This window comes from Pseudochaenichthys georgianus, chromosome 17 (genome assembly GCF_902827115.2).
Source record: "Pseudochaenichthys georgianus chromosome 17, fPseGeo1.2, whole genome shotgun sequence".
NCBI lineage: Eukaryota > Metazoa > Chordata > Actinopteri > Perciformes > Channichthyidae > Pseudochaenichthys > Pseudochaenichthys georgianus.
The window spans coordinates 34,083,779-34,110,187 of NC_047519.1; the positions used below are offsets into that span (position 1 = coordinate 34,083,779).

Consider the following 26,409-nt stretch of genomic DNA (forward strand, 5'->3'; position numbering starts at 1 on the left):
CCCAAAAATAAAAATCTATTTATAGATACAATTCCCCTTCTTTAAGTGGAACATAAACTCCCATTTCTCTCTGCAGCACTGCTCATATCAAACATTCAGAGAGACAAAACTAACAATTAAAACAAACTAAAGACGACATACATTTGCTAATTTGATATGTGAACTGAGATGAAAGTGACTCAACATGTTCACAGGAATGAAGGCAATTTTTGTCATTTATTTGAATATTTTCTAAAAATGTGTATCGTTTTGTTGTATTAATAGACCAATGCCCGCTTTCAAATGTGATCCAACTCATCGACGAACTAAATACAGTCTGTCACAGCCTCTGGTCTCTAGAAACAAAATAAAAACACAGTGGCAGTGTAGCTAATCTTGTGACATGTAGCATGCTATGCTGGGCAGCTTTAGGCTCTCTTAACTGTTTCCAAATGCCCAGGCAGACTGAGAGCTTTCTTAAGACTACAACTTCAAACAACATTCAAGGTACTTTAACCACAGAAAGAGCCATTCATATTACTAGCTTTCAGACGTTAAGCGTTGGGTTTACACACACTGTGGAAAAGGCTTCATATAGGGAACAACATGTGTTCTACAACATCCTCTCTGCTGTCGCTTTCGGGCCTCAAGAGAGGACTGGATAGATAGACCGAGAGAGAGAGAGAGAGAGAGAAAGAGAGAGAGAGAGAGAGAGAGAGAGATAGAGCCCCACAGGGGGCTCTAACAACCTTAAGGACAGTGGTTTGTGCAGATGGAGTCCCACTGAGCTTCCAGTAGATCAGATTCTACGGTTCAGCTCAAAACCACTCCTTCTTTTTCCTCAGAAATCATGCATACACACACACACACACACACACACACACACACACACACACACACACACACACACACACACACACACACACACACACACACACACACACACACACACACACACACACACACACACACACACACACACACACACACACACACACACACACACACACACACACACACACACACACACACACACACACACACACACACACACACACACACACACACACACACACACACACACACACACACACACACACACACACACACACACAGTACCCTCTTTGATTATTCCTCCTCAGTCAGCTGACAGCAGGGTCATCTGATTTGAGCAAGCGACACAAAGGTTTTTGTTAATCTGGATTAAGGCACTTTATGATTCTTCACATAAAGAAAGTATTTATGTATTAAGCGTTTGGTGTAGTCGTAGTTATGATGTGAGTTTTGCTTTAGTCATTTAAAAAATAAATAAAGCAATTTACTAGAAAGATATGGGAGATGAAATACATTGAACTGAAACCTTTGAGGCTATCTATAAAAGATGTGTTTACTGGAAGTGGCTTCAGCCCTGAACAAACAAAAACATGAGGATACCAAAAGATAGATATACATCATCATCCATCTTTTATATAACAGGATCCAAGCATAAAACACACCAAACTAATCCTATGTTGTTTTTATTCTTTCTTTAAACTACTGACAAATCCTATTCATCTATTTACTTCCTTTCTCTCTAGTTGTTAACGTGTATGGATTATTCAGATGTAACCCTTAAGACAGTGATTGTTTAGACATGGTCTATACATATCACAACATCTCAAATGATGCTCTGACTGCAGAGAGACAAACATCCAAGCATAAAGAAATCCATGTTATGTTTTTAAAATACAACTAATCTGAAACAAGTCATTACATTCAAACGCGTAAGAAGAGCCCCGTCAGAATCAGCCTCTTCTGCTGGTGCTACACTGAGGAACATCAAAGCCACTAAACATTAAGAAATGAAGCAACTTATTGGTGACAGGAAAAAGCAGCAGTGACATGCAGCCGGTGTATAAATATCGCTCTCTCGGGCTCTTCCGTGAACAGAAGAGGCTCCTTATTGAGGAGATCCACTGTTTGCGAAGCGTAGCCCCTCTGTTTCTGTAGGCCCTTCAGGGGCCGGGGCTAGCTGACAATGCCGGCCATTCTTAGCACTTTACTGCCCCAGATGACTGTGTCAGTGGCCCCCAGGCTGGTGACAGAGTCCCGTGACCAGCACTACACCCCAGCTCCAGCTCCAGCTCCAGCCCCAGCCCCAGCACTACACCCCAGCTCCAGCTCCAGCTCCAGCTCCAGCCCCAGCCCCAGCCCCAGCCCCAGCTCCAGCTCCAGCACTACACCCCAGCCCCAGCTCCAGCACTACACCTCAGCCCCAGCTCCAGCACTACACTCCAGCCCCAGCACTACACCCCAGCACTACACCCCAGCACTACACCCCAGCTCCAGCCTCAGCTCCAGCACTATACCCCAGCTCCAGCACTACACTCCAGCCCCAGCCTCAGCTCCAGCACTACATCCCAGCTCCAGCACTACACTCCAGCCCCAGCCTCAGCACTACACACCAGCACTACACTCCAGCTCCACACCCTAGCTCCAGCACCAGCACTAAACCCCAGCCCCAGCACTACACCCCAGCACTACACCCCAGCTCCAGCACTACACTCCAACCCCAGCTCCAGCACTACATCCCAGCTCCAGCACTACACTCCAGCCCCAGCCTCAGCACTACACACCAGCACTACACCCCAGCCCCACACCCCAGCTCCAGCCTCACACCCCAGCACTACACTCCAGCACTACACCCCAGCCCCAGCTCCAGCACTACACGCCAGCCTCAGTACTACACCCCAATCCCAGCACTACACCTCAACCCCAGCACCCCAGCCCCAGCACTACACCCCAGCACTACAGCACTACAGCCCAGCGCCAGCACTACACCCCAGCACTACATCCCAGCCCCAGCTCCAGCACTACACCCCAGCACTACACCCCAGCCCCAGCGCCAGCACTACACCCCAGCCCCAGCTCCAGCACTACACCCCAGCCCCAGCTCCAGCCCTACAGCCCAGCGCCAGCACTACACCCCAGCACTACATCCCAGCCCCAGCTCCAGCACTACATCCCAGCCCCAGCTCCAGCACTACACCCCAGCACTACACCCCAGCCCCAGCCCCAGCACTACACCCCAGCTCCAGCACTACACCCCAGCCCATGTCGATACACAATCCCATCTCTGAGACCCAGAGATCTGTCCCGTCACAGCTGTACACCCGACAACCACGACCAACTAGATAACATAAAATCCCGACTTGTGATGTTCCTTGTGAATTAAGAAAAATGTGTGACAAATTTGGAAAACACTGTGATGCACTGAGTTTCATTAAGCAGAGTCTAAATCAGATCAAATGTTAACATGTACAAACTTTACTTTTATTAATCTTGAATACAACACAGTAAGGATTTGGAAAGTTTTGGAAATACTAGTTCAATGTATTACATAAAAAAAGTGTGTAATGCTCTTATGTCAGATAATGTGTTGATTAATTCATTACTATTTTGATAATCACTTTGTTGTTTTAGTTCGTTTAACTTTTTTTTAGTTGATATTCAGACATTAAAGTAGTAGGAGGGGGGTACAATGATCCATATAAATCCATCAACTCAATGAGCAACGATACAATAGCATCGATGCGATGGGAAAAAATTGATACATATTAATTTGTCAGTAGATTAATGCTTCAACTCCTCAAGCCTCAAGCTCCAGTGTCTTGCAAGCCACCTGCTGATAAAAGTGAAGGGGGTTAGCCCTGAAGCTAGCAACAACAACAGTCCAGCCTCACTCTAGATGTACCAGCTATTCCTTTACTGACAAGTTGCTCACCATCTTTGACCAGCAACCAGAACTCCATCAACAAGTCTTTATCAATCATTTCAATGAAAAAGTATGTATATAATATCATACCGTAAAACGTGTGAGTCACACTCCTAGTAGCAAAAAACTATTGTCTAGGTAAAGATGTATAGGAGTAAAGTCTACCTGGGCTTGTGTGTGTGGTAATACGAGCTTCTCTGTGCTTTGTTTACACAGCAGGTCCGGCCGCGTGTGCATGTTAGTGCTGTGTGCGGCTAGCTAATGCACTGCACTGCACTCATTCCCGGCCCACAACCTTGTAGCACAAATGTAGCAGCCGTCCTGTGGTTCCCCCTCAGGTTAGCACTGTTAGCTCTGTTAGCTCTGCCAAAACACTGAAAGCATTCTGGTAAAGTACCGTGACCACAATGCAATGTGCATGCATTGACTCAAGCTATTCCAACAAATAGGGGATAAAATACCACTTCCTCATAGCGCACCCTCCTGTCACTAACATAGCATCAGCGCCATCTCTGTCCCGGGCCTCATTCTCACTGCAGGATAAACCAGCTGTATCGCTCAGCTGTCTTTCAGAGCAACATTTCTGCAGTTACATTCTCAGAGTCTAGCTCCATCCAGGGCAGCTCTCCTCTGGCCCAGCACAGCGACACAGGAAGAGCTCCATACCAGCAAAAACAGCATCCACCACCCAATAACAATCATCCTATAGTATGAAATACCTTAGCGTATGAAGCATGTCATACATTGTGTCATATTTGCTGTGGGACTGCAACCATTTAAAAGAGCAGGAGGCCTGGGAGTTCAGATGTGCGTGTGAAAAAGTGTTTGATTTTGCCGTTGACACATCCAAAGCATTGCAATGGAACCAGCCTGCCGCCGCTGAAAATAGCTCGTAATCAATCAACTGGCAGACACATATCTGTGCTCTTAAAACGTATAAATGTGCAATGCAGAGGGCCGATCAATGAGTGACATGATTCCACAAGCATCGATATGGACATGCTCTTTGGCATAACAAGCGCTCGCCATCGGCCCATACTTATTTCCTGTGCCTCTGTCCAATGGGCCAGGCCTGCTGGAAAAAATATCTGCCAGTGTAGCAAGGTCTGTGAAGGACAACACAGACGAGGTGGCACAAGAGAATTATCTGCCTTCACAAAATCTATAGCTATCAATCTAACCATACTTTAATCCCTCGTGGAGTTATTTGGTGTCATTTATCTAGTGTGTTTGACTGTAGGCATGTAAACTTGCAGCCTTTCATTCTGTTCCTACCCATGTCAGACAACTTCCTCTTTAATTTACTCTCTGTGAAAGAAAGCACTCTTACGACATCTGTGACCAAAGACATAGCCTATAACAAAAATCTAAATAAATAGTGATCAGAAAAAGCTTCCTGGGACGACTAAGGGTCTAAGAGCAGGTCGGGTCGGTGCAAAGTTCAAAAGGAGCTAGCACTAGGAAGACAGGGCAAGCTAACAGGCAGACCCTTATAGTCTTGGAGAAATAGCCAAACCAACACAACGGACGTTCTCCCAACAGTATAAAGTTTGTTTAAATACAGCCCGAGTCCAAAGTTATGACCGCTGCTCCCTTCCTTTCAACCCAGTTGGCTGCTGGAGCCGTCTGCCAGCGTTTCACTACTTCCAGGATAGTCGCTAAGAACAGTTATTGTAGTTTGCTGGTCATAACAACAATAGGGGTGTGTGTGCGTGTGTGCGTGTGCGTGTGCGTGTGCGTGTGTGTGTGTGTGTGTGCGTGCGTGTGTGTGTGTGTGTGTGTGTGTAGGCCTTTACACATAGACAGGTTTGCTGCCATATAGGACAGAGTATCTATGAATGCCCTCCGTCCACATAGTTCATGCTGAGGTTAAAGCAGAGAGGAAGTGAGTGAGAGGCCACGCAGCCTGACAAATTCCAGACATTAATCAAACACACTGACAATAGAGCATATTGTGATGCTTCTACTGAACACTGAGATTTCCAAATCATCTGCAAATGTGAAAACAGATCCTTCCAGTTAAGTGAATTCACATCAATGAAAATGCAAGGAAAAGTGAGAAGAACACAACACCTGACGTAAAACAAGAGCCACCACGACAGAACTACAAGAATAATTAACCACCGCTTAACTGAAATCCCTGTGTGTTTAACGGTATAGTTAACCACATAAAGCTGTAACTTATTATCATTTGTATCTCCTCTAGACTCGGTAATATAAATGTGTTAGCTTGATGGAAATGTATTGGCCAAACATGCAACTGCTCACCAGCTGTTAACCAATCAGAAGCTGCAGTGTAACAGCCAGAGAGGCCGTGATAGGAGGAGAGCAAAAAGGGGCAGGAGAGAGAAGCAAATCACAAAAGTGAATGATATTGAAGAGGAGGAGGTTGGAAACATGGAGGACAGGCAACTGGGACCGAGAATAACTAATAAAGCATCAGTCATTTTGTATTTGTGTTGTTTTAGAGGAGATGTATAATCACTTTGATGCACAACAATGCAAAGCTACTCGCAACACAAGGACAAAAAGCCTAGTTCAAAACCAGTACACGCACTCCAACACGAGAACAGTCGCATACAAGACACTTTAACATCCTGCATGTCTTTAATTCACTCTGTTAATGCTTACTGTCCACGTCCACGTACAGCTGTCTGTGCTAGAAGCCAGGCTCAATGGTTTCAGTGCTACAAAACAAACCGAATAACAACAACACAAAGACGACCACCTCATGTTCAGAGTTGCAACAAAATGATTAAGAAATTAGATTTTAAATGTTGATGATACAACGATATTACATGACACTGGAATATTGACTAAAATAAAACACAAGACGCTTTTTTATATAATATTGTTCAGTCGTACTGCACACAGACACACACTGACTCAGGGCAGCAAAGACAAACACAGGCCTTGGACTGTAACAGCTCCACCTTACAGATTCATGTGACTCTCCAACCATCACCTGACTATCTCTCTCCTTTCTATGGAAGCTGCTTTCAGGCAGGGCAACCAGGGGAAGACTTGACCCGAAGTCAAATTTATGTTCAAGGAACGGAAGATATTCAGGAAGAGAGTACAGAGACTGTTTGTCTACGTGCTCTACCATCTTTAAACCGTTTCAGCTCGACACCCATGTACCGCGGCCGGCTCAGAGATCGCTGACAACAACACAATATCTCCAGCCGCTGATAAAGTGTGACTTTGAGCGAACCCGGAGAGATAAAGGAAGCCAACCTTTGGGACGGGAGGGGACAACTTCCAGTGCACTCCAGAGTCTGTACCATGAACATGTCCTCATATTTACATGTGAATCCAGAGGTGAGTCAGAGAGGAAGCAGAAGGAGAACACTGTAATCAGTGAGTCACTTTGCATATCCAAACTTCCTTTTACAGGCAAGACGGGGGCCCTCCACTGTGTGCGACGAGCACCTATGGTGGCCCAAGGTGAAGTGGGAGCCTCCCAAACAATATGGGGCACCGTGCAAAGAAGCATCAGTTTCTGCGCCTTGACACACTGCCGTTCTCAGAGTGCAATTGGAATAACTACACAGATTGATACCAAAAATCAGAGCATTTCTCAAGCCCATTGGTCCCTTAAAACGAGGCTTTTACCTCCACAAGTACACAATCACCATCATTACATTCCCACATTTAAATGCAGCATTATTACATATTAACTTTACAGACAAATATTACATCCAAACAATTCCAAATGCAACAGCTGGGCATTTTAATTCAGGCCTGGCCAGGCTTTGCATATTGCCATGGTGAGATGTCAACACGCTGACATGAGACGATATAAGTATCATTTTCCAAAGGACTGCCGCTTGTCAACTGCCGCTTGTCTTGCCACACCCAGAGTAAACATATATCAGCCATATTCATATATGACATGACACCAGCACACACCGCAGAGCGCTTACCTTACACAGAGAGGATAGAGACAGAAGGGATGTGGACAAAAAGCACAAAAAGAACAGCTAATGTGTCTTGTTCTTACGATAATGGCTCTACGAGTAACTGATTACACAATGCATCTAGTTACATACGAACCCGCGAGTATCATAAGCTCCAGATCACACCACAAAATGTCACAAAGTGTTTCAACTCACTATTGTGCACAGTCGATGAGCTGGTACTCATTGGACCTCTCAAAGCATGCCTTCACTCCTTCGTCGTCCCACAGCTTCTTTGCGTGATCAAAGAACTCCTGAGGAAAGAAAAGGACGAAAGCATTAAGGATCAGACATTTACAAATGACAACAAAATGAAAGTACTATGTCTTGATGGGAAGGTCAGCAGATTTCAATTAATGAATACATGTATTATATGGTTCAAGCGGAATGCACGATCTTAGTCTAAAGTTATGAACATCGTCCTCTGTGAGCCAAGTCCTTGTGCTTTACACGTAAAGCCCACTTTTATTTATGCAAGGAAATGATCCCTTCAAGAGTGTTAATCATTTTAAGGAAGTTTAGTTCAGTTAGACCGGCTAACAAAGGCCATATCCATGCCCACTAAGCAGACCATGTATTTTAGACATGTTGGTGCATACAGTTAAGTATACCTTGTGATGAGTAACCTACGATTAACTAGTGCAGCAGACATTTGAAAATCTGAACGTGTTGTCTAAAATGTGACTTAAAGTGGGTGAAACTCGTGCTGCCATGAAAACTGAGAAGCTCTATGACGAAAAGTCACAGAATGGTTTGCTAATTCGGTACATTTATTCAAAGATTTCTAAATGGTCTTACAGTTTTTCAACAACAGCTCTCAGTTGCACACAATACAACCAGAGCACGCACACACACACACACACACACACACACACACACACACACACACACACACACACACACACACACACACACACACACACACACACACACACACACACACACACACACACACACACACACACACACACACACACACACACACACACACACACACACACACACACACACACACACACACACACACACACACACACACACACACACACACACACACACACACACACACACACACACACACACACACACACACACACACACACACACACACACACACACACACACACACACACACACACACACACACTTACATACACACACTTACATACAGTGCATACACACACACATACATACAGTGCATACACACACACATACATAAAGTGCATACACACACACATCTGCCCGGCACAACCACTGTGTTGCACTGTTGGCCAATGAGCTGTTTAAGCAACTTGGTGCCAAGGACTGCCGTTCATTATAAGGAGCAAAGAGTGCATTAGAATATCTTTCCAATAGCATACGAACACTTTTAGCATTGCCTGTACAATAAAAGGGCTTTACCAACAGGCGTCATTCATAAAGTGGACATTCCAATAATAAATCAACATTTGAATGCTGCGCGGCTTTTTGCTTTTTCTTTTATTGCATGTCTATGTATTTTGTCTAAGCCTTGTATATCTGCACAGTCGCAGATAAAGATTAGGCTAAACCAGGGGTCTCTGACCTTTTTCAGGATGAGAGCTACTTTCAAAAAATAAAACAAGTCGTGAGCTACTCTTACTTTTTTTTTTTTTTGCAGTGTACTGTATATATTTAGCACATTTTAACATTATCATATGCTTACCCTTAACCTGTGTGTGCTGTTTGGGTCTGTGGGACCCGTTTCCAGGGTTTACTAAAAGAAAATGTATTCAATTTAATTATTTTAACCTGCTTTATTTGGGGGTGGCCTCACCTCCTCTAGGGGGGGCCTCACCTCCTCTAGGGGGGTCCGGGGGCATGCACCCCCGGGAAGATTATTTTTAAATGTTGAAGTGAAATGCATCAATCTGGTGCACTTTGAGCCCAACATGAATTTATGGATACAGCTCTCAACACTCAGATGAAAGGGAGCTGTATACTTTTCAATAATCCAAACATCTTTAGAATATGATCACAACCAATAACAAATCATTTAAACTGGTTTATTCATATCTTATGTTATCTTACCGAGTTAGCATTCTTTCTTTTTATTTATGCATATTTTATTAATCACTCCCCTTTTTTTTTTTACTGTCCTTTGGTACACATTGGAATGATTTCTTACTTTATTTTTTACAACTATATTAAATAGATAAAGGTGTGCTCTCTATCTCTCTCTCTCCCTCTGTCTCGCTCGCTCACAGAGGCTGTGTGGTCCTCCGTGGCGATGACGGCTTGCGTTAAAAAATAATAAACATATTTGTAAAGTGGGGGGACACAAACGGGATTTTGAAAAGTGGGGGGGACATGTCCCCCCTGGAAATTACGCCATGCGTGTGTGCGTCAAGTGCACTACATATATATGCAAGTTGCAACACACACAGTAAAACTCTGCCCCTCATGTATAAGCTGGCACGACTAGGCTGTTCCATGGGGCTGATGTGTAGATTCTGCCCGAAGGAAAGGTCACACTCCTTATGAAGCGGTGAGGTCCCGCTCCACATTGCTTTTCTTCCCGACTGCAACGCTGGTCCCGCAAATCAAGCAAGAACATTTCCTTTTTGTGAGTATTTTTTACATTTTGGATTTGCTTGGCGAGCTACTTATTGAGGGCTACCGGTAGCTCGCGATCGACGTGTTGGAGACCCCTGGGCTAACCTAATCATTTAATATTATAATCTTTGAAAATTCCACTTGTAGGATTGTTTCTGGCTCGTCTGATCCAAACATTTCCAAAAGCTTCAGAGCGTTTTCAAGTCAAAATCTATAAAAACAAAGATAGATGTATTCATTTGCAAAAATCACAACATGTTTTTATCTAACTAAATATATTGTGCTTCAATTAATATATTTATATCGGAGTGTAGCATTTAAAAAACCTACGAGCTGTATTCATTATTACAGGAAGTTAATCAGTAAAATCCCTTTATTCAAATTGAGGATTGTGTTTTGGATGGAGTGATAGAGAGTGAAATAAAGTGACATTCATTACACCGCTTGCACTATACACATGTAGCTGGAGTAGTAATATGATTAGCTTAGCTTAGCATAGCACACAGAGTGGAAACAGGAAGAAACATGTAGCCTGACTATATCTGACGTGAAAAAAATACAATTACCAACAAATGCTGTAAATATTTTGAAGGTGACCAACAGTCCAGAACAGTGTTGTCAAAAAAAGTTTGCCAGGTTTGTTTCAATACCATCAAATCTCTAAATGTAACTACACAACAACATAAGCTTTCAGAACCAATCCAGCAATGTGCAGCCAGAGACTCTGAACAAGGAAGTAAGAGGATAAATACACTGGTGTTTATCAAGAAATAGATCCAGTACGCGAGTCTCCCTAAAATCACACATTTTCACATTTCTGTGTTTGTGCCGAGTACAAACCAGCACTTGTGAAGACTAGAGTAACTAAGTTACAATTGGTCAGATGAATGCTCATCAAAAATGCTGGCCACTTTTTCTTAATTTGAACAGCTTCTTACACATTGCCTTTCTTAGGAAAATAGATTCACATTCAACTCAAAGTAACATCCTTCTAATAAGGTCACTCTAAAAAGTGTTTGAATGCAGCCCTGCCTTATATATCTGCCTCTCAAATGAGAGCTAATGTTTCAAACAAGTTCAAGAAAAACTATTAACACTGAATGCAGTTACTTGAATACTTGCTATTAATTACTCTGTCTCTACGAGCAGTGGCAGAGGGAGGTGGTATGAGTTCTCATTCACTTCCTCGATAGATCCAACAGTTCCTGAATTTCAACTCATGACTTTCTGATCACAAGGTCTCCTCTATGAACTGTAACCTAAAGCAACAAAGGTGGTACACTAGTCATAACTTAATTGTGCTCACATTTGAGAAACCGTAAATCAAATCTCCTAAAATATACAAATAGAGCTTCGCCAATACAGCTGTGCAAACTCAGTCCAAAGGCTACATGATGCTGTAACACACGTCTCAGTGGGAGCTTTATGAGGGGAGCTCGTCTTATCAATGACTTTAAAACATTTCCCAGGACTCTCTGTATGCCCTAAACAAAGATGATTGGGCTAATATCCCTCGTCGCCTGCTACTGTGCACATGTCTTTCCGATGGGCTCCTCCTCTAGCCTGGAACCACCACATGACTCTCTGCACTCCTCGCTCTGACTGGGGAGAGGGTGAAAGTAGCCCCGAACCAGAGGGAGCGATGGAGAAGGAGCCTGATAAATGATCACATGCTCGGGGAGATCCGGTGATTAAGTTCGACATGGAGGGAATCCACAGAAGCCTCACAGAGAAAGAGATGTTAAGAATTGTTTACTTTTATTTGTTACAGATGAATATCGGCCCACGCTTCGGGCAAAAAGTCAAGAAAACCCGTAACATGGATGCTACCATGTTACGGGTGTACATTAAAGTGCGACACATTAACCCTCCATCCGTTTGACTTCAGTTTTGTACCAAACACCAAACTTGTGATTATCAAAGAAAATGGGGCCAATGTTTGCTCTCTCGCCTGTATTTGCTTCCACGTCTGTTACAGTCAAACTTTCACCTCAACTAATATCAATAAGATTCACAGCGTTGATTACATTCTTCTGCTATTGGTTCTGCAGGTCTCGACAATTTGTGTTACCCTGGAAGACGTGGAGAGGCTTCAAAACCTAAAAGAAGGGCCCGACAAAGCTAGGAAGCGTTGGGACTGGATAGAGGGAGGACGTGGGTTAGAGGGTGGAAGGGGCAGAGAGGGGGGGGAAGCAGAGTATGGTCCTTAGGGCTCTTTTCCACAGAGGCGTGTGACACTGGGCCTTTGAATAAATGCAGTGTGTGCTGCAGTGCCCTACAGAGGAACTGATAACACGGAAAGAGACCAGGAGGGAATCTGCTTTAACACAAGCTTGTTTAACTCTTTCCTGTGCTCTTCCCAGTCCACTCCCCTCCATCACCAGATGCTGATTCTCTGGTGGCTCTGCCGCTTGGACAAATGCTTACTTCAGCCTAATGTTGATCAAGTGTGTGATGTAATATTTCACTTGAATCATATAGGACAGGCTGACGGGGAACAAAATGGCCTGAATCTGATTTGACTTAGCAAAACAAAAGTCGTGGAGCAAATGGCTTGCATCTTCCGTCGCGAGGGGACACTCAAATTCCTTTGGGTAAAGTTTTGAAGAGACCTTTGGTCTGAGAGTAAAATGTACAGCCACTAATCCCAAATCCCTCCATACACAGCCAGACATATAAACAGCTAGCTGCTCAGTAAACCATCAACACTGCATGTGTTGGATCTGAAAGGAATATCTGTTTAGATAATGGTCACCCAGAACAGAGAGAGATCTGACTTTCATGAGTTACCTCCGTCATAAAAAGAAAAAGAGTACAGAGAATGTGGCTATATTTAAAAAAAAAAAAGAGTCAAAGCCAATGAGAGAGCGACTGTTTTGACATTGTTCATCTTTCATAACATGGTACCAAGAAATGGAGCAGCCCCACATGCCACCCTTTGGCCCACATTGCTGATCTTCAGGTAATACATTTGAGGAAAGAGCAAACTTCCTGAACTGAAGCTGTTCATCAGAGAAATCACCAAGACGCTAACGACGAGGCAGTGCTATCGACGTGTAACCCCTGTACGGCTGTAGTGAGGAACACAAGCAGCAAAAGCAGGTCACGTTCAATAGAAATAGAAATTGGATGGCAAACTGTCATCAGAGTTTACAGGCCAACAGTGAATAAAGGTACTCACTGACAGTTGCTGGTGTGCACACATTTAGCCATGGTGTACATTTTACACCATTCATTGGTGCAGTTATTCTGAATCGAGGCACAAAAATAGATCAGTATTTTAGGGATCTTGCTGAACATAATATGAAGTTCGCCTTCCACAACATACTGTAATTCTTATCTTGATTAATAAGCCCTTAAAAACAACTTGTGTGGGCTTAATCCTTGTATTTGTGATGAGTGTATCTATATACCATGAACAGGTCTAAAATGTTAGCTCAATAGTTAGTGACTTGCTTGTTTTAGCATTAAAAGGAAAGGCTTACAGAACATGTCGGCTTTAACATGTCCGACGGAGGGAAAGCTACATTGTGTGAAAACAGGGGCTCATTTGAATTTGCTCCACTTCAGACGACAGACACCGCCGGGTGGCTAGCATAGCTACCACAGTGACATTTGTTTCCATTTGCATAGACAACCGTTTGTGTTGTGCTTTATTTTTCCATAGGCCCACTGTTATCCTAAGTTACTGCAGGGAAATATTTTACAAAAAGAAAAGGATGCTTTGATGAGAGTACAGGCAAGCAAAGCTAAGAGGTTTACATAAGAAGTCAAGGGGGAAATGGTTGTCTTAAAAAACATACAAGTCATAAAGAAAAATGCAAAGGAAAATCTACTCCGTAAAAAACTTTTGGAAATGTAGCCAACACTTCCAGGCCTATTTTGTTGTATGGAGGCATTCATATTAATGATCCATCTTGTCATGTGACTCTATATTCCATGTGAGTACACCAACAAACTATAATCATACAGGAAGAAATCCAATACCTGATCACATAGAAGAGACACCATCTTCTCCACCTACAGCACCTTGACTCATGACTCAGGGGCCGGCAGCTATAGTTCTGATGCTAGTCGCCTTCCTATTTGACTAGCCAGACACGGCCCGCCCCTAACTATGCTATCACATCAACTTATAATGCCCAATAAAGTTATATCATTTGATAAACAACTATATTTGTTCAATTGATACCACAAAAACATGTCAACAAATGATAAGGTTGAGTCAAGCCTTCATGAAAGAAGGCACTGTATATAGCAGAGATTTGGGATTAACAAATAAAGGATTGTTTGAATGACCTAAAGTGTGTGAAGAATTTAAAATTCAGAGATTAGTTGGTTTCAGAAAACCTTCTTAAAAGAAAAAGTTTTTAACGAAAAGTTGCAGCCAATAAAAAAGGGAGTCTAGTGACTCATCTCCATGGTCATATGCAGTCAAGCATTTTAGCAACACTTTGATATGGTCCAAGTAACGTATGTCATATGACAAAGCAATAGGAGCAAACGATTAGTTGCATAGTTGATGAGTCAATTGAGAGAAAAATATTTCAATAAACCTATATAACTTTTTAAGCAAAAACTTTATTTAACTTTTTATTCGACACATTTGAATGTAACCACTTTGGCTTTGGGATCCTGTGATGAACTTGTATCCCAATTGTCACTCTCACTCTTTCCATCTGAATATATACAACGCATGTCAATCAAGGGAAATGTAGGAAGTCCGAGAATATTGTCCTCTTCTGCTTCCCCATCCACGGCTATAACAATTACTACATCATATTGCCATGCATTGAACAGAATGCGTATAAATGACAAACGGTTTCCCGGTTAGATAAATGATCTTGGTTCACCGTGACATCATCTCTCACAAAGTTTCCGGGTAAAACATACTTCCATATTTCACAGCGGCGCCAACAGGTGAAAGCCACAGGTTAGTGATTGGCCGTGTTCCCGCGCTGCTGTATTGGGTATCATGCCTGGTGGCACTAAGTGACAATGTAGTGGTGACACTGACGGCACAAGTGAAGCCCGAGACTGATGACAAGCACACACTCCAAACAGAGCCATGTTGTTCGTTGGGCCTGGCCCGGCCTGGGAACTCTCCCCATGGCCCGACCCTCACACAGCATCCACTGCTGCCCTGTTAACACTCTCACTGTGGGCCCTGTCAGGAAATGATCACCCAACTCCTTTAAATGGATATTCTGGTGATGTAAATAAAGTAGCTGAGAGGGAAACATTATGCAAAGATGTAAGATAGCAATGCAAACACTAACCCACTTTAAAGACAAAGCAGTGAAGGGATGGTATGGATAAACCTGAATATGACCTCGACTTTGAGGCCTTGTTATAAAAGTCATATTCCATATTGTGGCAAAAGTCATATGTATTCATCTGAAACAACCCCAAACTTTACTCAATATTGTCCCAAAGACAATAATATAGGCTGCAGCAAATGTTATCGTCTCTATTCCTTAAAATCAAAATGTCTTAAAACCGAAGCTTCCATCTTGAAATGACTCGCTTTCAATAAAATGAATTAATAGATTTGAAAAATGTTGATACATTTCCATTTTCAAAACCCGAAAATATTTTGTTTACAATATTAGAAAACAAAAATATGCAACAAATCCGCAAACTGGAGAAGCTAGAAATCAGGATATTTGGCATACAGGTACAAAGTTTCCAAAATAGTTGCTGATTATTGACTTATGGAAGAATAAACCAATAGTTTCAGATCTAAAGGACAATATTTTGTATTTTAAAAGAAAACAAATGTGTTTGCAATTTCTCTGGGATCATTGTCGACTCCAATACGAACCAACAGCAAAAGTTCAGATCAATACTCCAAAAAGAGACGAACCCAGTACGTGATTAATACATGATCACGTGTTAATAGTTCCCATAGAAGGCCAACTGTTTTAACAACGAATAAATACAAAGCCAGTCTTCAAAAAGTGTATCTACAGCTCGGTCATTCCTGTTTTTGCAATGCTACACAGCTGTTGTCAAACTAGTAACACTTTCAAAATTATGTAAAACATCACCTACATTTCCAGCACATGACCTCGCACTATCGAATGCCTGATCCCATACTGAAAAGAATCCCATGTGCTCTAACTCGCCTCCACATCCATACAGTACATCTGCTCCGGCTACAAAAGGCGATCAAACCTTTGACAAGCACTTAAATCAACTAACTGCTGATTCACACAAGTACGTTTTCATTTCCATTTAAAACCTTATAACTCCCAGGAGAAAAAACAATGCCCTCTGATTTGTTGATTTAAAACAAAAAAAGAGCCCACAACATCATAAAAGGAATAAATTAAAGAATAGAGGCAACATTAGGTCTGTTATAGGAAAATTGCATCTGCCATCATTGAGCTCCATCAGCAAGATCTACATTGTTTGACGTAAAACAAAAACGCTCTGGTCACACATCATCCAACGCCCACACAGTTAGTAAAGACAAAATAAGCACATATGTACTACCACTCATATCCACATCTGCAAACAAACTTTATGAACGTCTTACCTGCGAGTAGTCAAAGTCGGAGAGGGGTGCTATGCTTTTGATGTATTCGATTCTGAATTGGTCCTCTGGGTTGGCTAGCAGGACAGGGGGTATTAAAGTGCTCATCGCAGACACTATAGTCTACAAAGCAGAAGTTATGGGAGAAAACAAACAAACAAAAAAGCATTAAGAGGGGTGAGTACATGAAAAAAGGCCTGTATAATAATAATCAGTACAATGTGATTGCAGTTGATGTAACAACAGAGACGTTGACACGTTGATCAGGAAGTGATACAGATCAAACTTACCACTATGGCATCCTTCACGTTTTTCCGAATATCTTGGATTTTCTGTTTCTTTTCTCTGCATGGGGAGAGAGTAGATGTGCAGGGCAGGAGTTACGAAAACATCAAGCAAAGCAGACCACAAAAGATTAATCAAGCTAGTAATAAATAAGAATAGGGGTTCACTGTATTCTTATAACATGTATACATACATTACAGGTGTCCAAGCTTGGACTATGCACCAGGTAACAAGGAAATACACCATGGTGTTCAGTAAAATGCTAAAGTAAAGGTATATGAGGTGTTGTAGTTATGATTGTCTTCATTATTTGTATCTTAAAAAAATGCTAGATAATGCCTCCTATGCTCTTAAAATCCAGCCTCCATGTTACATATACAGTGGGCTTTCATACAGTTACAGGACTCTTGACATGTACTAGGCCTGTTTAAAAAAGACCACTGGTAAGATCAATGCCATGCAAGGCCTTGCAGCAAAACAAATCATCAATAGGCCTGTGTCGATCACAACCTTTCACCCTCTCTTACATGAAACAGGAAACGGTGAATTATTTGGCATCTGTGTGACACTGAGATCATCACATATGTATGATAACTGTACATGTACACGAAAAAAAGGAGGAAAAGGCAGAGAGACAGAGAGAGGAGGGGGGAAAGATATTAGCTGCTTTGCATGGGATACTGGGCCCAACAGGCGCTGCAGTGCCTGGGGAAAATCCATTCACAGGCCTCCATAGTGTTATTCATTAGGAGGGAAGCCATAAGCATTAATATGTTTTTTTTAAGGCGTTAATGTCGCTATGTTATATTAAAAAAGAAAGCACTCACTCCGCGTTGAAGCCGTTGACGTGTAGAATCCTCATCTGCTTCACAATGGTGCTTTTTCCGGACTCTCCCGCACCTTTCGACCAAAGAAACACATGAAAATATCACCAACCACGAACAGGCGACATCCGGGTTATCGTTAAAACACATACATGTTTTTTGGAAATGAAGCCTTCCATCAATATCCACCCCCATGACATATTATTATTGCAAGCGCTGTCAAATGGGGCTACGTGTTCGGTAAACGAAAAGGGATTAGCTTTCAGATAGCCATCAACCTTACCCAGTAATAAGAGCCTGTGTGTGGCTTTATACGCTTGTCTTTCCTTTTGCAACTGTTTTTCTATCTTTTTATTCGCCTCTCGTTGTGCCTTTTCGTCGATGCGTTGATCTTCAGTCTTGCTGTTGCCCAAACAACCCATCTTCCGTCGCCCTAACCCCCTTCCTTGTGGAATCGTAAAAAAAAATTATATATAAAAAAATATAAAATAACAACCGGGTTGATTCTGCGGTTTAAAAATAGCAATACTGTAAAATAAAAAAAGGAAAAAAAAAATCTCTGCGAGTCGTCTCCGTCGTAAGGGGAGAGGAATATGTTCCCCCGTTACAATTCCGCTTTTAGCCGCAGCCAACCGTCATCCAAACCGTGTGTCAGTGTACAAACCGACGGACATTAATGGCTCGGTTTTTACAAAGAAATATCAAAAATACATATAAATAAAGAAGAGAGAGGGTTTCTCAATTTCTGGGAATCCAGTCAACTGTTCCTATCGCGTCTCTCCAACCCCTCTCTTCTCTCAGTGTTTTTTTTCTATCTGAATTTCTATCTGTCTCTTTAACTCAGCACTGCCTCTCTCTGTGGCTCCAGGAAGTAGCCGTGGACCGTGGTGGTGGTGGAGGTGGAAAACAAACTAACAGCGTTAAACTGTAACATTAACAACCCGTACTGATATAGCATTTTATAACTTGTGTGAAAAAGGGAGAGGAGCCATTCCCGATTTAGTCTGTCGCTATTCTGCTATCAAACTAAACGGCAAAGGGGGTGGAGGTGGAAACCCGGACGCCTCTGTCCGTGTGCTGGTTTAACAGAGGGGCTGGGTCTCTTCTTCTTCTTCTTCTTCTTCTTCTTCTAGTCAGTGAGGTGGCCCTGACCCAAACTGGCAACCCGTGTGTGTGTGTGTGTGTGTGTGTGTGTGTGTGTGTGTGTGTGTGTGTGTGTGTGTGTGTGTGTGTGTGTGTGTGTGTGTGTGTGTGTGTGTGTGTGTGTGTGTGTGTGTGTGTGTGTGTGTGTGTGTGTGTGTGTGTGTGTGTGTGTGTGTGTGTGTGTGTGTGTTCTGGGCTTTACCTATCTGTAGTTTACACATTACAGGCCTGGGGGCCATCATTGTAGTCCTTGAGAGAATGAGGACTACTCGTACGTGTTTGAGGAAGTACTCGGATCATTTACTTAAAGTGAAACAACTTCAATGTGCAATAACGTAGATACAACTAAAACAAAACAAACAAAACCTTCTGTTGTGTAAAGTAACTAAGTACATTTAATCAAGTACTGTACACTTTTCAGGGACTTGTGTTTACTTGTAAGTAAGTACATTTACAACTTTACTTACTGAAGTGCAAATGTAAATGTTCTTTCTCTTTATACATTACAGGCCTGGGGTCAGTGAGAGAATGAGGACTACTCGTACGTATTTGATGAAGTACTCGGATCATTTACTTAAAGTGAAATAACACCAATGTGGCATAATGTAGATAAAACTGTTGGGCACAGTGGTGTGAAGTAACTAAGTGCATTTAATCAAGTACTGTAGGCTACTTAGGTACAATTTTCAGGGATTCTTTCCCTACTTTGTACTTCTACCTCACTACAATTCATGGGTAAATATTGTTATTTTACCCCACAAATGTATATTTACACCCTTCATTTATGTAGTAACTTTGCAGATATAGATGAATGATAAACAATAAGATCAACAATTAAATAAGATGGATTAAACTCACTAGCTACTCTGCAGCATAAAAAGTCATTTAAACTAGCTGCACCTTTAGCAGCTTTGCTAAACACATCAATAATAATAACAAATATAATATATATATATATATATATATATATGATTGTGAAATGGGCCAATCAGCATAATGAGTAGCCTACTTTACTTTGTGTACTTGAAGTATATTTTGATGCTAATACTTTTTTTAATTTTATTTCATTCTGGTGTAATATTACAGAAGTAGGCAACAAAATATACATATACTATTAAAAGTAAATGTATTCGTTATGCAGAAAAGGGCCATTTTAGAATATTAACTATTACAGGCATGTCAATGTTGCAGCTGGTAAAGGTAGAAATAGTTTTAAATACTTGATACTCTGCCGGTAGCTTAATCTATAATAATTCAACATAATTGACTAGCTGATTTGTATTAAGGGACAGTAACAATCTGAATCTGCAAAGTTAATTATGTTGTCGAATAAATAGTGGGGTAAAAAGTACAGTATTGGAGTAAAAGTACAAAGGAGCATAAAATGGCAAGACTAAAGTAAAAGTATCTCAAATTGAGCTTAAGTGAAGTACTTAGTTTCATTACATGACTGAATACCACCATTTATAAATACTAAATATAAATACAATTTAATTAACATTTTGATGTGATAGATTGACCTACCCTGCAGCAGGAGTGGAAGATCTATAGGTAGTAATAAGAAAGTAAAAGTAAGTATGCTCTGGTGTACAAATACTTACTTTTATCCTTTTGCTTTTAAAGCATGATATTTATATTCAAATGATTGTTTTCACTTTGTTGTATTGCATAATAGTGAAGGTAAAACTACAGTAAAGGATCTGAGTTCTTCTTCTCTTTCTGCAGGAAAGACAGTGAAATAACCAAACTTATCTTAATGTGGGACTTTCTATTTTAGGCTGCTTCAACAACCATTACAGCATCCCTTACCTGGCAGAGTTGGCATGTAGACATAGATGTATTAAAGTAATAGATTATGCATCATGCAAACCCTTTACACAAATGGATTCAATCTTTCATCTGCGTATGTACCCTTGAGCAAGATGCAGAGACCCTGCAACACTGTACTGGCATGAAACGAGTATTCCCCAAAATCATACAAAATACCAAGGCTGTGTCTTATTTAAGAGTGTTCTGATACTATAGGAAATAAAATGTGCATTATGTTTGAGTATGCCTTCATAAAGTCATAATATATCACTATTAACTAAAGACTAGAGCAGCAAGTCAGCCAAGTGATTATTTGTCATTTTTCTATCAAAAATAGGCTGTTTTTATAGCCTTTCAATAATATGGACATATTTTTGATTAAACTGAATATCTTTGTATTTTTGGCTGATAAAACAATACATTATGAAAAACGTAGTTGCCGCTCTACTAAAAACAACCACAGGACAAATGATTTGTCATAGGGGCCCTTCATTTAGGAGTTAGTCAATTATCTTACTTTAATTGTCATGTTTTTATTTCATGAGTTTATGCACCAGAACCTCTACACTCCAGTAGTGCAAGTCATGCTTCAGCCGATAAGGAGAAAACTGTCACTGTTGTGAGTTTTGTCTGACATTTATGTTTAGCTTGCTGTGGCTTTGCTCGAAACTAGGCCAGTATGGGGTGTGGGTTTGTACAGGTTTGTCTTTACAGTAACCAACATTGCACTTTAGTTGCACACTACCATTGTGTGCTATTGGAAGAAGCAGTAACTGATATATTGTCATTATCCATGTCTCTGTCAGTATGTGTGGGTCAGAGAATTAAGCCTTTTTCATTCAAGAGCAACTGGTATAGTTAGTAGGCCTGCCTTAGCAATAAAGCTAATGCTAGGCTAACATACAACACAACACTTTGTATTGAGGTCAGAAACAAAGTTATGTATGTTCTGCACTGTATGCTATGAAAAACACCCATAGATCACCTTAGAAGCATGAGGCGACCGTGAATGATTATGTGTGCAACATAACAAGGAGTGTGCTGTTATTGTCTCCATTATACAAACACAAAGCAAATACTAGTTGAATGTAGTGAAATGAGTGCAACACAGTTGTGTGGCATGCAAATCACAACTGGAACCCTCACTTCACCTTTAGTAGTGTGAAAATATTAAAACCACCAACCCCTCCACACCCACATTATAAAAGAAACCCAGTCTCCCTGCCTCAGAAAGCAAGGTCAAAACAAGAAACTGGCCCACATCACTCTCTAGTGGTGAGAGGCGGAACTACACACAGCGCCCTGTGAATTAAACAGAATCAGGTTTTGTTGCATAAGTAGTCAACTTTTTAGGAAGAAGTATCTTTTTTTAATGTTTAGCTTGCTGTGGCTTCCTCTTAACTAGACTTTAAAAAAGGGTGTGTTTGTTTTGAAGATTGGTTGAGGTTAATCTGATTTGAAATGAATCTGCTGAAGAGGAGAAAAGTAACTCTGTGCCAACAATCTGAGTTTAAGATGTGTATGTTTGAGCTACATTTTATGACAGTACATCCAATTTGGAGGACATTCATGGTTCAGTTTGCAACCTACATAAGTGAGGTGTGGGAACTTGGAGCATCGTGTTTAAATATGCTCAATGGTGGAAGGAGTACTTAGGTAAAATAATAAATAATAATATAAAATATATGACTTTACTCGCTTAAAATAACTTTAATGGTGCAGCTGGTAAAGGATTCAAAAGCGTATTTTAACTTCTGTATTGACCTAATAATTATATACTTCTTAATAAAAAATCTAAATGCATCACTTAACAAAAACAAAAAGCCTAAAGTTGCATACAATGACAACAATCAAGTAAAGACCAAGTATCTCAAATGTTTACTTAAGTGTGCTACTTGATTTAATTAACTTAGTTACATTCCTACACTGCATATACTGATATTTAACTGTTAACACCATTTGCATAGAGATAATATTGTATTCTTCAATGAGAAAGAAGGAGTATGTGTTTTTATACACATTTTTAACAAGGTCAATTTATTTTTTGGGGGTAAAACCACGTCAAATAGAACATATTATTTAAAAGCAGATTATTTGTATGTCTTCTAACTTGTCTAGAGCTTTAAACTATCATCACAACTTGTGTAAGTAATAGTTGGAAGTTATCTCTCATGATTAATGTCTCTGTCAGTATGTGTGCATGTGTGCAATGTTGGAAAGTGTTTAAAGTAAACACGCGATACTAAGACCTAAAAATACTCTATTGCAAGTAAACTCTGTTTTCAAGATGTCTTTACTATTCTCAGCCTGATAGTGGCCTGTACTGCAAAATGGAAACCACAAAGGCCAGTTTTCCTTTTGGCGTTTCTGCAAAATGATTGCACTCTAATGAAAACATTAAATACAGTAAAATACATTGCCAGGTAAAAAAGTGTTTTGCCAGCGAACTGTTACAATAAACCATTAAAGTGTTATTTTCCATGTATAAATCTTCCATGTTCTTTCAATAGCGGCGGCTGTATTGAAGCATGTACTGTAAAAACAAGGCAGACATCCAAATGATATCCAGCTAAAATTAGCCTCTCTGGTTCTTTTTTTTTAGCTGCTGAAAGGACCTTTATGGCACTCTCTTAAGCGGCAGAGGCTCATGAGAAAGACTAAATCATACAGTAAGCAAAGAACCTGGAGAATAAGCACAGTCCAATGTCCTTCTAGTGTGGTGTGGTTCACTTTGTATCTGCTATCAGTATCATAAATGTGATGATAATTCATACTCCAGTACATCCTGTTGCTCATTACACGAACCTGGAACTGTGTTAGTAGCAAAGTTCAGCAATGGTCAATGATAAAACCAATTCAGAACAAAGCAAAGTTCACCTTAGCCTACTGGTATTGTAGGGAAGGGCTCTACAGTATACCAGTGAGTTAGCTTTCTTTGAAATACATGGCTTCACATGCAAAAAAAATGCCACAAAAAACAAACAAATTGTGAAAATCTCTCTCTCTCGGTCGTCCTCAGACGAATCAGTGACTTTAAACTGGCTATTCATTGGCCCGTCTGCCTCGACTCTAGCGAGTGCACTTCATTGTTAGCAAACTGTTGTTCAGGCTCGTGAATGGTGATAAGGCTGAGATATGAAACAGCAAGTTAAGGCTACTAGGAAAGCTCGAGCAGATATTATCAAAGGCCTGTAGCAAATCTGATCCAGGAGACCAAACAATTTAGTCACTTCCTTTCTACGAAATAACCAGAACTTACATTCTAGGTACCGACACTGTATGTAAATCTATAAATAGGAATTCAGATTTATAATCAGTTATTTATCGCAGTTTTACAAGCATTTTAGGCTTATGGTGCCTTTAAACAGGACAGCGTTTCACAAAGTAAAGTCCATATTAGGTAGAATGAGGCTGTGGCTCAGTGGAATAGTGTGCTGAACTTTGAATCAGGGGGTAGCAAGTTCGAGTCCCACAGTGAGCATGTCGTTGTGTCCTTGGGCAAGACACTTCACCCCAAATTGCTCCTGTGGGGATTGTCCACAGTACTGACTGTATGTAAGTCGCTTTGGATAAAAGCGTCTAACAAGTGACATGTAATGTAATCTTAACTGATAAGAAATATAGCATGTAATGTACTTGACTTGAACTCTACCCTATTTAGATTGGCATTAAACATTGTGCTTCGCTTTCAAAGACAAATTAACTACCTTGATTAATGCAATATTGAATAGGCTTCTAAAATACTTAAATATGAGCCTGGACTTTTTGGGGCCTCTAAGATAAAAAGATTATATATCACAATATCAGTTAACCTGGCAACATTTGAAATAAATAAGAGAAGTACTCATGCTCTCTCAAATGTGTGTGTATATATATATATATATATAATAAATAGAGCACAATGTTGAGCCAATAAGGTAGTAAAAGCGACAGCGTTATACATCCACAAGCCTTAAGGTCTAACTCAGGGGTGTCAAACTCAAGGTCCGGGGGCCAAATCCGGCCCGCGACTTCTTTTTATGTGGCCCGCAAGAGCTTGCAAAGAATATATTACGTTTATTATACTGTTACATGCCGATTTACAGAAGCACGTTGCCCATAAACTACATGTCCCACAATGCATCTTGTTTTGTGCCATGTGCACTGAAGAGACTTGCAATTATTTGCCCTGGACTTCTGCTTTCAGACGTAGTTCATTACTAAGTTATAACTTATTATCCTATCTGATAATAATCCAATTCAGAGGCAATAATGTAATATAATACATTATTTTATATAATATATTTATATAGTCTTAAAAGTTACAACCGGCCCTTTGACTGCAACCATAATGCTAATGTGGCCCGCGATGAAATTGAGTTTGACACCCCTGGTCTAATTCTACAAAGGACAGCGGGATCAAGCTTTATTTCTGTCTTGTATTAGTTTCTAAGGGACCCAAAAGTTTTATATCACATTTAATGTCTATTATTTAATTATGTTGTTAATAAATCAATTGGTTGTATTTAAAATGTAAAAAAATAAGTATAAAATGCCTGTCAAAATGTTTCCAAAGAAAAAAATCACGTAAATATATTAATATTTGAGAAGTTGGAACCAGTAAAGGTTTGGCACCGTTGCTCTAAAATTGACTTAAAACTGATTACCAAAATACTATGGCTAATTAATTTCCTACAGATAGACGAATTGCATGTAGTATTTTCAGCTCTATAATATATATATATAAGCCTGTGAGAGATATTTACTGTCTGTTACTCATGTCTTACAAAATAAATCAAGCCACTTTTTTTTAAACTTATTTTTAATAAAGTTTTGGTTTACTGCACTTACTTAGGATTGGGGAAAGGTCATAATTACTTTTGCATTACTCGAACAGTCCTATCTTTCAGAAATAAAATGTGTTATATAATCAGTAAATTATTTCATTGTGATTGTCAAGGAAAATAGTTATGTCATTTCTGAATCTTAAACGCTCTGTATTTGAAAACAAAATGTTACGCAATGCATTTTTGTATCTATTATATATAAACTACCAGAAATGTGAGAGGTGAACTACAGTATAGGATACCAAATGAGATTCCATAATAAAATATTTCCAAATGTAAGTCACAAATAAAAATGCCTCAAATGATGGCTTCCAGCTCCAGCACAAGCTGAAGTGTCAGCCCACTTAGGATAAACAAGAGCTCCTTATGGCTATCGTTACTCAACTAAATACCTGCAGCAAATACAAACAGATAAAGTGACCCAGATTAGCTAGCATACGTTGCCTTGAAATGTAACACTATTTGAAAGGTGTCCACTTTCCAAGGAACACAAACCACCTCTGGCATGCAACAAGAGTCCCACTGGAGAAATGGAGGGTATAAAGTCTTGAAAAGCCTCTCAAGAAAACCAAAAGTGTCTGGTGCTGAGACTACTGCGTTTATCAGGACAAGGAATAAATCATTCTGACACTAAGGAAGGCCGCCAAATGTCATAATGACATGCTGAAATGACACAGGTCACACAATATATGTAACTGTAATTTATGACACTTCCCTG

The 26,409-nt window shown here is 40.6% G+C and overlaps 1 protein-coding gene across 2 annotated transcripts in view; it reads right to left on the reverse strand.

Moving 5' to 3' along the window:
* Positions 1-26,409, reverse strand: part of LOC117462139 (guanine nucleotide-binding protein G(olf) subunit alpha) — a 47,342-nt gene that overhangs the window by 17,279 nt on the left and 3,654 nt on the right. The window contains exons 1-5 of one of the 2 annotated variants that reach the window (XM_034104228.2): positions 18,197-19,015; positions 17,917-17,989; positions 17,095-17,149; positions 16,808-16,927; positions 7,849-7,946 (exon numbers count right to left, since the gene is read on the reverse strand). In XM_034104228.2, the coding sequence (XP_033960119.1) occupies positions 7,849-7,946; positions 16,808-16,927; positions 17,095-17,149; positions 17,917-17,989; positions 18,197-18,335 (485 nt within the window). In that variant the 5' untranslated portion in view covers positions 18,336-19,015. Of the gene's footprint in view, positions 1-7,848; positions 7,947-16,807; positions 16,928-17,094; positions 17,150-17,916; positions 17,990-18,196; positions 19,016-26,409 lie in introns of those variants that run through there. The other variant, XM_034104227.1, reaches the window with a different exon arrangement.